At 41.6% G+C, this 15,825-nt stretch overlaps 1 protein-coding gene across 1 annotated transcript; it reads right to left on the bottom strand.

Annotated features, from left to right (window-relative positions):
- Positions 1–8,971: 8,971 nt before the first annotated feature.
- sox19b (SRY-box transcription factor 19b) lies at positions 8,972–15,825 on the bottom strand. The gene is made up of 2 exons (XM_074662028.1): positions 14,790–15,825; positions 8,972–10,882 (listed from the first exon to the last, which is right to left on the bottom strand). Exons 1-2 carry the CDS (start codon positions 15,449–15,451, stop codon positions 10,624–10,626), a joined length of 921 nt encoding a protein of 306 aa, XP_074518129.1. The 5' UTR covers positions 15,452–15,825; the 3' UTR covers positions 8,972–10,623.

The following is a 15,825-nucleotide window of genomic DNA, read 5'->3' as shown; positions in this document are numbered from 1 at the left end:
TTTTATCCCTCACACTCAGAACAATGGCTGACTGGATGTTGTTCCAGATAGTTTCCACCTCTGGCTCCTTTATTTCTGTTCTCTCTGCTTCTTTAATTCACCATCTGATGGAGTTTCTTATCTAACATATTAGTTAATTTTGAGATGGAAAATTAACAACACTTGGTGAATTATATTACTGTGATGCCATTTACCAGATTACTGATCCATTATTTTCAGTTCCGTTTCATTTAAAAACATTAATGAGGGAGTGATTGTTGCAGATGAAGACAAGTAGTAAAATGTAGTCTGCAATAACTACTGAGCTACCTTAAGAGGTGAAATATGTAGCTATTCTTGTTAAATTATCAGAGCAATGTTATAATTCTAAACACTGAGTGCATTTTCTTTTATAATCGCTGAGTGCAGGGGTTTGTGTGTGACGCTGGCGCCCTCTCCTGGAGCCCCTGCAGACCTGTATGGTGAGCCCCGTTGTTCTATCGTGGTCCTCTGTTAAGTGTTCACTTCTAAGAAGCTACGTGAAACCGTTACGCCTAAAACGGTTAAAATACTTCGTAACGCTAACACATAACGCGATGAAAGTGAAATTATTTCATTCTAAGATAATTAAGGGGACTTGTAAATCTAATATCTAATATGTTTTTAATGATTTTGATTTGTTCTGGAGTGATTTGGATATCTGTACGGAAGCCCTAGAGGGTCATGATTCTATATGCTTGTTTTTCTCATTATCTTGAGAAAAAAACATTTTTTAACCGTTTTCAACTCCTTATTTATCTTCTTAAGTTAACATGATATTTTTCTGTTGTTCTGAAACTAAGATCCAGAGGTTGATCGCTTCCATGAACGTAAAGACAGCGTGCTGAGCTGGCTCTCTGCTGCCGTCATGACTGAGGTAAGTGAAGAATATTTGAGACTTTATTTAAGCTTTTTCAAGTGAAATCAGTGATCCTCTTAACTTAGCTAGGGATGACAGGGAAGAGTGATTTTTCAATTGAATGGACTACAAAAACATTAAGTACAAACATCAGTTCTACAGCTGGATTTATTCTTCTGTATTTTCCCTCAAAGTCAGATTATTTCTCTCATTGAAACAGGCGCCATCTAGTGACCATTTTAACAATTGATCTTACATTTAAACTGAATGCAGACATAAAGCTTTCTTCTTCTTTTCAAAACACTTGAAAAGTAAAGAAATAAAAATAATTTTAACACAATAATAGAAATAAATAGTTTTAGTCTTTTTAAAAGCTATATAACCTTTTTCTAAGCCTTTTTCAATTCTCGACTTTTTGACTTTACAGTCCATAGATGCTGATGGATTGAATCAATATTTTCTTACCCCTTATTCAAATAAACATTTTATCAAACATTTTCAATTCAGTTGACAATACAATGTAACTTTTCTTAATAAAATAAAATGTATTTATGTCAATGACCACGGCTTCTCCAGCTGAAATCAGTTTGTGGCATAAACTCTGTCAGTGTGTTTTTATTTTCCATGGAGCTTTTTACAGCTTTAGGGATCAGAAATGCTTCCTTTGTGGTATTAATCATAAAAAAAACAGAATGTTGGAGCCAAACCTGGGTGTTATGTCCGGTTACTCACAGAAAATGAGATAAGTACACTACTCACACTATACACAAACAAGCGTGTATATGTATACGTGCAGTTTCCTGTCCAGGGATCCTGGCAGGATAAAAGGCAGGGAAATATGTAATATTTAGCTGTACCTTCTTTTACAAACAGAAACATAGGAGTTGATAGAGAACAAGCACTGAAAGTTTGGATACATGCCTGTGTCTTTATTTTGTCACAGATTTTTAAACTGAAAACAAGTAAAAGTATTTTGATCCGAACTTTTTTTAAGTTGAATGTTTGTCACCAATCTGTGCTGGTGGAGGGTGAAATGGAACATGTAGAATCTCTTTTGTTGTTGAGCCTGTGCACACACCTAGTCACTCCTCCCACATTTCCACCTTTTCACCCTCAGAGAGCCTCTCCCTTACCTGTGCACACACATGCATCCCACCTCTCTCACCTCATTACACTCACCTGTCAGCCAGCTTTCAGGGCCGAGCAAACACTCCCTTCTGGGGCTGCTGACAGACCTGAGGGCCGTCATGGTGGTCTGAGCGAGGACTGCTTCAGGTTCAGGTCTTTAGGGGTTGTTATTTATCAGACAGAGTACCTGAAACACTTAGGGTGATTCAGAGATGGTTTAAAGTTCACCTGGAGCGAGGCTGAGCTCGGATCAAAGGTTGTTTTCTGCACATTTTCTCTCCTTCAGTCTCTGTCTCTCTGCAGGATGTGTTTTGTTCTCCTTTCAGACTAAACATGGATCCTTATCACACCTTTAGAACCAGTCTACCTGGCTATGTGCGTGTGTGTGGCCTCTCGGTCCCACCCTGGCTTTGCATGCCAGCAGCTGCATGGCATAACACTGACTCACACACACACACACACACACACACACACACACACACACACACGCGCGCGCGCGTGCGCGCGCGCATCGCATGACGATTATTACAACTGAAGAGGAAAACAGCCAGAACAGCAGCCACCCACATGTTCACCTGCATGCCAGCAAACAGACGCTGGGACCCACGCACACCTGTAGAGAGGGAGTGTTTGTTGTTTCTGTGAGGGACACACATGTACACACAGACTCAGTGGGTCACACCTGAGAGGGTTTGGACTGGAGTCACTTCAATAATAACTTTTAATTTATGAGCGCATGATTCACACTCTCTATGTCCAAAGTGTGTGACACTGCTGTCAGGTTTCCACAGTAAGGAGGGAACATTAGGGGTAGTTTAGTTATAGATAGATCATTGATAATTTATTGATCAGAGTGGGTCTAGGCTGTGAGAAACGAGGCTGATGCTGGAGTCCATGCAGTTTCTCATGTGTCCACTACAGTCTGTCTCCAGCAGCAGCGTTCAGCTCCATTCATTCAGACGAGTTATCATTCTTTAAACTCTGAAATCAAAATGTTAGCTGGATAAAATAGATAAAATAAATAAAAATGTCCAGTTGTTCCGTGGTCGGTTGTTAGGATAAGTGCTGGACCTGGGACCAAATTTCTACTGAGTTATGACTGGATCATGTTCGTGATCCTGTTGGAACAACCAGTGTCTTGGAGAGCAAAAAGTGTTTTTAGAGTAAAGAGTGACTGTGCTAACTGAAGACCTGCAGATGATCGACCTGTTTCCCATCAAAGGAACCAGGTGCTTGTCTGGTGCTAGTGCTTTGGTTCAAATTAAGTTTTTTTCTAAGAACTGGTTTGGTTTTCCATCATCAAAGAGCCAAGTTGGAGCCACATCATTAAATCACTGTTAAATGTCAGTATGTCACTACATACTTAACTGGCCCAGCAATGAGTTGGTGTTTGCTAAGCACCAGTTTTGGAGCCAGTGCTTTGTCATTAAAAACACAAAAGACCAGTGCTAAGTCAGGCACTGGCCTAGAGCTAGCACTGGCACCATCTCAGTCAAAAAGGGGGAATCAGTGATTCTGGACTGACACTCAAGAGTTAACATGGTCACACTGTACACTGACACACCAGCACTGTCTGAGGCTGAGAGTTATTAAATGAGTTCTGAATCAACTTCAGTTAAACCCGTTTGACTGTAAACCAGTGAAATTAGCTGATGGATTTCACTTTGAGCAGTTGATGAAATCGTTGGATTGGAGTCAAGATTATGACCAAAATAGATCCCCGGGACTCAATATGGAGAGTATATAATCAGAGGTAGTTAAAATTATAATTAACAGAAACAGATTTCATGTTCAGAATAAAACTACAGTATATAATCAATCTATCAGTTATGATAAAGATCAATCTTCATGTAAGAAATCATTATTATTCAAATAGATTTGGAGCAGTTTTTGTCTGCACATAGTTTTATGTCCCTTTTATTATGACCCAGGTGTCTTTCATCCTCTCACTGTTCTCACAGAGTCCTGTGCAAAATATTTAACTTTACAGCAGAAATAGGACTCTAATCCTTAGCTTTAAACCACTATAATAATGATAAAAGTTAATTTTACATCTGAGGATTGAGGTTACATAATTTGATTGACAGGTGGGTGTGGTGCCGTCAGCCTGAGCTCCACCTCCTCACCTGTCCATACCTGCAGGTTGATCCAAAGTGAGGTTGACTCAGAGTTTCAGATGTTCAAAGGTGTTCCCTACCTTTGAGCCTTATGACACCTCTTCAGAGACCAATCTGTGACATCACAAAGAGCATACCTACATTTGATTCAAGTCTTTTTCTTGTGAAACTCACCTTTTTAAATTAATATAACTGTTAACTCAGCAATAAGGTAAAGAAATGCTAGCTCTGGCACAAGGAGTCTGGGCCTCTGCCAGAATTAGTCTTTATTTCTGTCCTCCTCATCATCACTTTAGGGAGGGTAATGCTCATCTTTCAGCTCCTCTCTGAACACTCATTGATTTTATTGATTTAAAATCTTAGGAAGAAAAGAAAGAAAGAAGAGGTGTGTGTTTATATGGAGGTTTTCTGTGTGTGTGTGTTCACAGATTAGAGTGTGGTCCATGTCTCAAAGTTTGAAATGTGCAGGGTTTCTCTGAATGTGTTTGAGGATCTGCTGAACTCATTTCTGTCTTTGTGCTGATTTCATTCCTGATTCCTCCTCTTCCTTGTAGGAATGTTCATTGAAGAAAAGAAACAACAGCAGCGTCTGAATGAGAGTCTGACCCACAGAGAGAGAAACTCTGAGGCTGCTCTGATTTTTACTGAGTGTCACCAAATTAATATTCACTCTGAAATACAAGCAGCACCTGACACACACACACACACACACACACACACACACACACACACACACACACACACACACACACACACACACACACACACACACACACACACACACACACACACACTCGGCTCTTTGTGCAGACTCTAAGTCACTCCTCTCCTCCATGGAAACCACTTGTTGAAGCCTCACTGCTCGTTGCTAAGTGACAGGATGTATTGGACCAGAAAATCCTTTCATTGACACCCCCTCCCCTCCTCCTCCTCCTTTCCTTCTCCTCCCCCTTTACCCCCCACCCCCCACCCCTCCTCCCCCGTCCTCGGACCGCAGCCAAAACAACCCACACATACATGCTCCAACTTCTGCTGCCATCCAGAGATGCTTCGTTTGGTTCTCTGCCAGAAACTCAGACAGAAGTTAAACTTATCCTACTTTTCCAGCATCAGACAGGTTCATCTTTTTACTTTTGTCCCTTTTTACAACTTTATTCTTATCTGTTTTAGAAAAACTTTATCTAGAAAACACTTGACAGACACTCAAGAGGCTAAAACAGAACTGCGCAGCTCACAAAATAATCTCAACACTACTAAAAGATGTAAAATGTCACCTCTCTGTAGTAAATCTGATGGACAACAGGAAAAAAGTAAAACACATTCAGACCATTTAAAAATGAAAACTACATCAACAAGTCCAAAGAAAGAATAAAACATCACATTTGCAAATTATTTCAAACAAAGTATTCAAAGTAATACATCTTAAATAATAATGTTTCAACATTATTTGTGATCTGAAATAAAACATTTATCATGACTTACTGATACATTTTTTAGCTTTTTAAGAATCTGCCAAATTTTCCACCCAATTCCCATGACTTTAACGAAATGTAGTCTTGTCTAAGAGTCTCTCAGAGTTTTTAAATCCTCAAAAGAGTTTTAAAAATGTGAAAAATAAATCTCCAGGATCTTTGAAAGTTCCCTCTGGAGGTTTGATCGCTCGGAGAAATGACTGATAATAAAAACAGCATTAGCAGAAATCTTAATATTTATGTCACAAATCACAGTTGGATTGAATTCTTTTGTTTTTAAATTAATCTAAGAGCTTAAAGAAAATGCATGATTTGTCATGTTTAATTCACGCATTCACTCATGCAGACTTGAGTTGAACTTTAATGTGAAACTTCGAGATGCTCAGCCCTTCTGCTTCTGCTGAATGTCGCCTGTTTCACTGATCTCTTTGTCATGTGGAAATCGGTGAGCAGAAACTTTCTCCACACCACCAGAGACTCTCCAGGACATCCTTGAGAAGGAGGAGGAGGAGGAGGAGGAGGAGACCTTCGTCCAAAGGTTTAATTGATAAACTTAATAATGTTGCAAAACTGTGAGCAACAATACCCTCTCACGACCCCCTGTCCACATAAGTGGGCTTTACATTTCTGCCTCCCAGACCCATGATTCATTTTTTAAAACTTTGACCTATTTTAGTGAAAGATAAAAAAAAACGTATATGGGTTAAATAACACTAACAATAAAACACTAATAGAGAACTCATTACACAAATAATCAAACTTCCTGTACAACGACAAAGTTTAGTTGTTATACTTAATGGGTCCTTCTTAATACTTAATTGTAAGGTGAATTAAAAAGTGCAAACCAAAAGCTTGGGTCTTCAGAGGACACAAGGACAAAAAACACAGAGTAGATAGAAATGAGAGTCTCATCAAACTTTCAGAGGAGCAGATTAGCAATCCTGCAGATTTTAACATGCAAACTTCAATTTTCTGTAAAGATTTAAAAATCTTTATAATAAAATAATTAATATTTTTGCAGAGTGTGTGTCACATGCATGAGCATTTGAACCTAAAGACAAAACTGTTGGCACGTTTAATTGATGCTTTGACTCCTGTAGTGAAACTTTTCAACTTCTGTTTGTACTCCTGGTTTACATTTCTCTGTTTTTGTTTCAGGTTGTACTGAGTCTCTGTGTTATCAGAAAACTTGTTCCAGTCTTTGGAGGTTTCTGAATTATCCCTGAAGCATCCCGGAGGTTGAATTCACCTGAGGAAGAGGAAGACAGAGGGGTTGCCTGGTGCATAGGTTTGATAAACTGGATGAAACTTTGTGATGTGTGAGCAAAGTGGTCAGGAGAGCAGCATTAATTTATCATGTTTTATTCATGCATTCATTCACTTTCTCTCTTTTTGTTATTTCCTGCCCACCTCTCATTTCCATTCTCTGCTTTGTGATGTGAAAATCTGAGCAGGAACTTTCTTCAGGCTGCAGGTAGTCCTGGATGAGGAGAAGGTCCTGAGGAGGGTAGTCAATGGGCTCTGGCTTTAGTCTCAGTAAACCTCTGCTCACACAGACTCTAATGAAGTAAATGAAATGAAATTAAAGTTATCCTGACGAGCTCCTGTTTCCCTCTCCATGCATCTGTCCTCTTCCCTCCCTGTCTCCCCCCTGTCTCCCCCTCCTCTCAGTGACCGATTAGCCGGTGCGGGCTTCTCTCACATTTCCATGAGAAAGCCTGCGGTCGGTGAAAGGGTTAAGCCCGGGGACGAAGCCCCCAGAAAGCAGCCCTAATTTTCTGCCCGGCAGGGGGGAGGGGGAAGTGGGGAGAGGGAACAAAGCGGCCCGGGGGAGGAGCGGAGACTCCGGCTTTACTATATGCACCTGCGGCCTGAAAAGAAGCGCACAATGCGCCTCCGACACGGCCAATTACAAGCGGCCATCCACCCGCTTTCTGTGCGGGGAGACGAGGGGGGAGGCGGGGGAGTGAAAGGGAGGGGGAAGGGGGGAGAGGAGAAAGTGAATTTTTAAAGAGGGGAGAGATAAGAAAGTAAATAATCGAGCTTTAAATCATTCCAGACTCTAAAGACTCCCCCAGCCTCCCCTGGTGATGACGCGCTATGCTCCGTGTGAGCAGGCCGTGCTCAGGGTCGCGAGGACGGCGTGAAGGTGACGAGAGGTCGGCGTGATGACGGCACGTCAGACTGGCTCTATGCTGGATGATGTCATCAGCTGATTATAGGAGGTTAATTTTAATCAGCTGAGGACAGGAGGAGGAATAGATTTATTTAACGAGCACTAAATTATTAAAGCTCTGAGAATAATTCTGATAAAATGACCCAAAACTGTCAGAGATAAGTGCAGATCATTAAAGGAACATTCCAACATTTTCTCATGTTGCATTAGTTAAAGTGAATGTCTGTGACACTCAGCCTGTCAGGTCTTCCCATGTTTGCATGTCTTTTTCCAGGTTATTAATGATTCCCTGCATTTTTTGTGAATTATGACACTTGTGGAAGTATCAAAATGATATTTTTTCAGTCCAACTGTGAAGGTAAGCTGTACACTGACACAGCATGTCTGCAGAATCCCTGTAGGATTTCATGAACTCAGTAGCGAAAACATGGACCTGTCTCCTGGTTCAAAGTGAAACATTTTAAATTTGTTTTCCTTCTATGCACAGATCTCTCCATATACCTCTTCAGTACTTCCTGTTTCTTTATTGTGTTATGAATGAAACTTGAAGAGTGTGACTCCATCCTGACTGTCACTTGTTGCAGCCTGTTATCAGGAAATTTTCTTTTCTTTTTTTTATTTTTGCAGCATTTGATCTGATGATATAAAACTCTAGCATGTAGCATGAGTTTTTTGTGGTATACGAATATGAATGTCTTTACACTTTAGTCCAAAAACCTGAACTGCCTAGCATTAAACCAGGATCAGGCTAAAGTCAACCAAAGCTCTAGATTAGTCCATATAAGCACTTACACAGAGTGCCAACTCAATTTCACAGGCCTGCAAAAAAACTCATCTAATTGAGGGCTGAAAGTTATATTTTTCGATTTTACCTCCATAAATTGATCCTTTTTTTAAAAAAAAACTAGAGAAATGTCTGAAATTTTGACTCTTGTGTCATCCAAAATCCAAAGGTATTCAGCTCATGGTCTCAGAAGAGGAAAAATTCCCACTTAACCATCTGAAGGAAGAGAGTCTGGACTTTGTTTTGCCCAAAAAACTTTAGAAGTCTTTAAACATGAGGGTACTTCAGTTGTGAACTAAGGAATAAAAAAGCTCTGATAGTTACCCTAAATATTACATAAATATGTGTGTAAATAACCATGCAGAAACCCATCTTAAGTGGAATAAACCTTTGAATCATGCTCCATCACATCTCCAGTACTGAAAAAGGATTTGTACTTTTTATTAATGTTGTCATGAACTCCATAACAAAGACTTTTTTAATCAAAAAAGGGACTCAGAGACTCTTAGTATAAGAGCCTAAAATGTGTACATTATTTACACTGAAGCCTCAGACAGTCACTCTAGTACATGGCAGCATTTACAGACAAGAATTCATCCTAAAAATAGAGATACAAAAGTCTTAGTATAAAAGTTTAGTCCTCAAATGTAAACATTCACACATTACTTTGATAAAAAAAAAAAAATCCCTTTCAAAAATAAGACCGCATCCAGTGCATGTTTGGTTAGTAAAATGCTTCAAAGTTAGAGGAAGGTCAGGTGTTTTCAAACCCAGGACAGATTTCATACATTTCACAGACAGAATAAGGAAAGTACAAAAAACAGGTTGATCCTGCAGCAGTAAACAGGCTGTGAAGTCTCAAACATCACTGTCACAACATAAAGTCATGGTTTTAATCATGGGGGATTGGTGGCTCTGAAAAGAGCGCTGAAACATTTCTGTCTGCAGTAACAAAAAGCTCTCTTTCTGCAGGATCCTCTCTGTTACGTTGTCAAACACATCCACTAAATCTGCATCTGTTAGGGACAGAACCAGAACTTAAGTGGATGTTTGTTACAGACGTTACAGCCCGTGACCTGCTGCAGGATGAAGAGAGACTCCATCACCAAACTGAGCCGTTCAGGAGCAGAAACGTCTGAAATGAGACCCAGGTTTGAAATCGGCAGCCCTGCCCCTCAGAGTCTGTCTGATGTTGTACATTATTCAGTTCTTGTAGGTCCATAGCAGCACTAATAAGCAGACTAACAGCAGATGTGTCGGTCTGAGAAAAACAGGATGAACTCTACAGAATGACGTTATTTCCCTCCTCCAGTAGAGTTAACGAGAAAAGTCTAAAACAAGATGGAGGTTTAGAGACATTCATCACCAACAGACGTGTTCACCGTGTGGAAGACTTTCTGGATCTGCTGTTTGGAGTTTAACAACTCATCTGAAATGTAGCATTTCATATTAAAATCCTAAAAACATTTACAACAAAAGGTTTAAATCTAGACTAAAGAAGAGATAAAAAGGGCCATGTGCTCGCTCCCCCGCTCAGCGTCCTGTGGATGTGGCTGATTGTCCAACAGGTGTTCCATCCAGCAGGTGAGCACGACGCCAAGGCCAAGGCACGTGACGCTCAATTCAATGTGTGCCGTCCCTCCCCGGTCTCAGAGACTGATCCATCATCCAGACTGCCGGGTCAGGCCGGCTCTGCTTGGCTCAGAGCGGGTCAGGAGTGTGTTTGAGGAGGAGTGAGCCCGTCTGACAGAAGCTCTAACAGTAAAACAAAGAAACAGAGACTAATATGTACAGAATAAACAGACGTGTCTTCACTGCCGTCCTCCGTGGAGAGAAGTCTGCAGGAGGCCGGAGGGGGCGGAGCCTCAGCTCTGTAAGTGAGGGTGTTTGGGGGGGCATGTGGCGCCATAAACAGCTTTTAAAAACATTTAGTCGTCTCTTCAGAGAAACATCTGGACCTATGAGACTCTTGCACGTCTTGTCTCTTCCCCCTCAAATTAAGCTCCGCCTTCCATCCGTCCAGCTGTGCGTTTGAGCTCCTCAGGCTCCGCCCCCCTCCTGTTAGAGTCTTAGATGTGTGTGAGGGGAACGGTCCCGGTGAGGTAATGCTGCTGCACACTGGTGTAGCCTCTCTGAGCAGCAGAGGGATCCCCAGCCTCCCCCCCTGCTCCAGGGATGTACATGCTGATCATGTCCCTCAGGTCTCCCTGCAGGGGCCCCCGATGGTGGTTGGGGGCCCCGGTTGGAGGCGAGTGGGAGACTGGTTCTGCCTTCACCATGGGCATGACGGGGCTGGGCTGCTGGGGGCTGCTGCTGTACGACATCGGGCTGAGGGGAGAGAAGAAGAGTCACAGTCAGTAAGAAGTTAAAAACATTGATAAAAACAGAACAGATTGATCAGGAAGCTGACGACGACCTGAGCTCTGATCAGACTGAGACTTTAACATATGGTTGAAGAGCTGTGGGTAGTTTCAGATGTCTGTCCTGCACTCTCTATTGCAGACATGCAGCTCTCTCCGTTTCTTTGAATAGTTTGCTCAAATATTCAACAAATTAACTTATTCAACACATTCATATGTGATGTTTTTGTCCAGCACTGCTTGCTCTTTGGGCACTCAGAGATCATCTTCACGCCTTATCTCTGAATGCATCAGAATGCAAACTTATGGAAAGCCTGAAAAAATAGTAAACTTTTTTATTTTTTTCTGTGACTTGATCGCCTACTTTGACACCCAATCATCAATTTTCTGCAGTTTTAAAAAAGATTGATACACAAAGATCACATGCTGAGTTGCACCCTCTCTAAGCTGTAAGGATTTTAACATTAAGAATGTTTAAAACGACTTGGATCTTGAACCTTCTCTTTGCTCACAGCCAGACACAGAAGATATTTATTAATGTCAAAGTTACTCCAACACCAACCTCTCAGAGTTTTAAACCTTCAAAACTCTACATGAAAATTAAAAGTAGTGTGATCCATTTACCAACAGTAAACAGAACATGAATGCACCATCACTGCCTCTGTTATCATTTTATCTGTTAGCTAAGGTGTGATGCGTGGACAGCAGGTGATCCACAGGTTAAGCTTCAGTTAAGCTCTGAATGTAATTTCAGTGTAACTTCTGTGTAAACCAGACGTCCAGCTTTAATCAAGCTTTAAAATAACAATGAGCCGCCGCGTGTTGAGACAGATGCAGGATCTGGAGTTAAGATAAGATAACAACTTCATTGATCCCTAATACTTTACACTTTTATACTTGTTAAAACTTTTTAGAGTTGGTGCTGCGTGCTGACACAGATCACCAAGAATCAGGTTTACAAATCTGTGGTCCTTCAAACAAACTCGTGGTAATCTAAAGAGATTAACTCCAGCTAAACATTCAACTCTTCATCTCTGTCATCCTCACTCTGTTAGGTTTGATTTTCTCTGAAGATCCTGAAGGTTAAACTTTTAGATTTGCAGTCAATCTCACACAGGAAACTATTCTTACTTCATCATATGAGAAGATGATTGTTAGACTAAGGTGTCAGTATTATTTTAGTATTTACATAAACTGTTCCTAATGTTAAAAAAAGTTAGTTTTTAATAATTAATTTTCTGTTTTCTCTCCAGATTTCTGACTTTAATGTTTGTATATCTTTAAAATAAACTGAAGTAGTTCTATTTTCTCATTTTAACTCTTCTTCAATCCCCTCAGAGCTGCTGGTTCAGGTCTTAAAAATGACATTTTAAGGATATTTAAAATTCAGAAAGACAAAAAAAACCTCATGTCTTGAAAGTGTCTTCACTGCTGTCCTCCACGGACAAAATGATTAAAAGCTTGGAGACCGGGCAAATATCTTGACTTCTTTATCAGAATTTAAAATTAAGATTGAGTCTTTCATCCACGTTTATTTCTCTGTACAAAACTGGATCAGAGGACGGAGACAAACTCTAATCAGACAGATAAATAATAGTGCCTTGTTTTCTGTTTCACTGATTTGGTTTCATTAGCAGTGCTCGCTCTCACCACTTTATTTCTATGTGACTCAACTACTAATCCCTTCATTCCCCTCACAGCAGTTTGGGGTTGAACAAATGACTTTAGATCTGTGAAACCATTTCAGCTACTTTGATGGTGATCAAATATTCCAGTGCCTTTTTTTTTACACCAAAAAGTTTTTTTTAAGAGTGTGCTTCTCTTTTTCTGATTATGATAGAAAAGTTCAGGTATTTCTTTGCTGAAAATGGAAAATAAAAGCTCCTTGAAGACATTACTTCTACACACATTTTGGACTGGGCTCAATTAGTCAGTCACATATTTAAGAGTTGGTTTCCTCCTTTATTCTAAACTTGTAGGATTGTTGTGTGAGCGCGGTCAGTGTGGGAGAGGACAGGCTTCAACAGGTTTGTCCAACATGACTCAGAGACGAGTAACTGACACATGAGAGAGAAACTGAGTGAAACTAAAGAAAACCAAAGACTACTGAAATAATACCACTGAAGAGAGAGAAACCACCTCACCATCATTTGTGAGCACTCAAACATCTATCACAGTGAGGAAGAGGATGAAGAGGAGGAAGGGGAGGGGGGGCAAAGACCCACAAGTGTTGGTGGGGACAATGGTTTAGCAGGAGCTAGGGATTGTGGGTAACAGGACCACACACAGAGCCGTCCTGCTGCCGTCGAGTCACACTGATCAACATTCCTGACTGGACCCGAGCAGAGCGGAGCGCCGCACGCATAACAAGCAGGAAGCAGAGTGAGGAGAGCTGACCAATCAGAGAGCACCAGGAGGCTGAGAGAGGAGCTTCTCAGGAGCAGTTCACACACTTTGACCAACGTAAACCACAAAAACTATCACTAACCAAATTCAAACAGGATACATATCATCAGGTTTACATCTTTGTTTACTCCAGGTTGACTTTAGTTTACGACTGTATGAGTCTAAAGAGGATTTAAGACAAACTGAAAAAAAGTGAGTGAAGGAGAAACGGTCATCAGAAACTCAGAGAAAAAAACCACAAATTAAACTCAACAGGAGCTCTGAGTTGGATCAATAAATTATGGTTTTCCTGTAGCTTTCTTTAATATGATTTAAAATAATCTTTAAATACAAAAAACAGACTAAAAATACAGAAAATCTGAAATTAAAATCTCACTTCCTGAAGCAAACTGAGCTGCAGGATGCCAGTCGTAGCTTTTCACAGCTCCTCTGTGTGAACATAAAGTTTCTACATCCATTTTAAGGGGAAATAAATCATATTATCTTCACTAATTTAATAACTTGGTGTTCTACTTCAATGCAGCTGTGATGTGTGTTTTTCCTTGGAGCATGTTGTGTTTTTCAGCCAAGTGTTGGTTTAAAATGTGTCACCTTGTGTTTTTATCGGCAGACATTTAAAGCACGAAAGTCATGAACAAAGTTCTTTCGTTACCACGCATAAAGTAGACAGTGGTTCTTTTTTTGATTATTTTTTCATAGAAAGTCTAATTATTCTACTCAACCTTAGAAACGTGTCACTGATTTAAGTCACTGTGTGAATATGAGGACCATTCACTTAATCTTCATCTAAATTAACATTTTTGTATTTAATGTTTTATTTCTGTCAGCTTTCACTCTGTCACTTAAGGATAAATCCATTTAAATCAGATTTTCTTTATTCAGAAGTTATGCTATTCGTAAAAGGTCTTTAGGCGAAGAGAAGGAGGTGATGTTGTGCATTCAGATGAATCGTTGAGTTACTGAATGAGAAATAAAAAAAGAGCATTAGGGCCTGCAGAGGCCTGAGGAGAGGCTTTCTGTGAGGCCTGAAAAAATTAGAGGATAAGACGCAAGAATCAAACAGATTTAGACACATAGCTAACGCTCACTGTGATGGTTTGAATTGAGGTTTTAGGGTTTTGATATAAACAGAGAGACTGAACTATAAATCGTGTTTTATCTTTATTATAAACAGTAATTTCTAGGCTTCATAATATTAGTTCTTACTTTTTTAGAACATTTTAAGAACAGTTTTTCAGATGGTTATTTCAACTTGTTTCAGGTTAAACTTTGTCTTATCTTGCTTAACACTTAAAAAGTTTCTCTAAGACATTGTGGACTCCCTTATGTTGGCTTTTCAACAAGGCGGAACTTTTTATTTTACAGGTTTAAAATAAGTTCACCCCCCTGTTCTCTATTCAACACCAGAAACCCTCTTCAAAAACATCACACTTGTCCTGTAACTTTGGCACTACTTTATGTCCGCTCACCTGTAGGAGTTGGCTCCGTTCATGTAGGTCTGTGCTGCGGTCATGGCGGGGGGATACTGCAGGGCGGACAGGTCGTACCGGTGCAGCTGCTGCGTGTAGCCCAGCGCCTCCCCCTGCATGCCAGCGTACCCTCCGGTGGGACCCCAGCCGTAGCTCTCCATCCTGGGGCTGCCTCCCTGTCCCTGCGCCGCGGCCGCCAGCAGGTTGCCGGCGGACAGCGGGTACTTCCCCACCTGTGCGTCCTTCTTCAAGAGCGGCTTGGTCTTACGGCGCGGCTTGTACTTGTAGTCTGGGTACTCTTTCATGTGCACGGCGCGCAGCCGCTTAGCCTCATCGATGAACGGCCTCTTCTCCGCGTCCGTGAGCAGCTTCCACTCCGCTCCGAGCCTCTTACTGATCTCGGAGTTGTGCATTTTGGGGTTTTCTTGCGCCATCTTGCGCCTCTGGCCCCGGGACCAAACCATGAAGGCGTTCATGGGCCGCTTCACCTTGTCCATGGGGTCTCCCCCGGGCGGGCACGCCGTCTTGGAGCCAGGGTGAGAGTTGCCGTTGCTGCCCATGCCGCCGGTGATATTGCCGGTGACAGGGGACAGGCCCTGGGAGGTCTGGTGTGTGGGGGGCTGGCCGGTGGGCTTCAGCTCGTGCTCCATCATGCTGTACATGGTGTCAGAGGACTTCCAGAAGAGTTGAAGCTCCTTTTTGTCGCCGTCCACCTGGCGACGAGTGGCCAGGTTCCCCTACAGGTTCAACCGGGTGATCCAAATCAGCTAATTACGCACGCGACACGCCCGCTGAGAGCAGACTGGGGATCGTCGTGTGTGTGTGAGAGAGAGTGTGTGAAAGAGAGAAAGAGGAAAAGTTATCGTGTGGGAGCAGCAGTCATCACTGAGAGTCTCTGTCCCGGGTCTCCGCTCAGACACTTGTTGTCAGACTTCAGTCTCTGTCTGAGCTCAGAGCTTCCCTCTCACAAACTTCTGCTGCTCGCGTGCACGCTGCCGCGTCCAATCACAGGATGCGGAGCGACGGGCCGTGCGCG

This window comes from Halichoeres trimaculatus, unplaced genomic scaffold, assembly GCF_033239565.1.
Source record: "Halichoeres trimaculatus isolate MK-OKI-2021-1 unplaced genomic scaffold, fHalTri1.1 fHalTri1_scaffold_22, whole genome shotgun sequence".
Classification (NCBI taxonomy): domain Eukaryota; kingdom Metazoa; phylum Chordata; class Actinopteri; order Labriformes; family Labridae; genus Halichoeres; species Halichoeres trimaculatus.
This window is presented reverse-complemented; position numbering and strand designations above follow the sequence as displayed.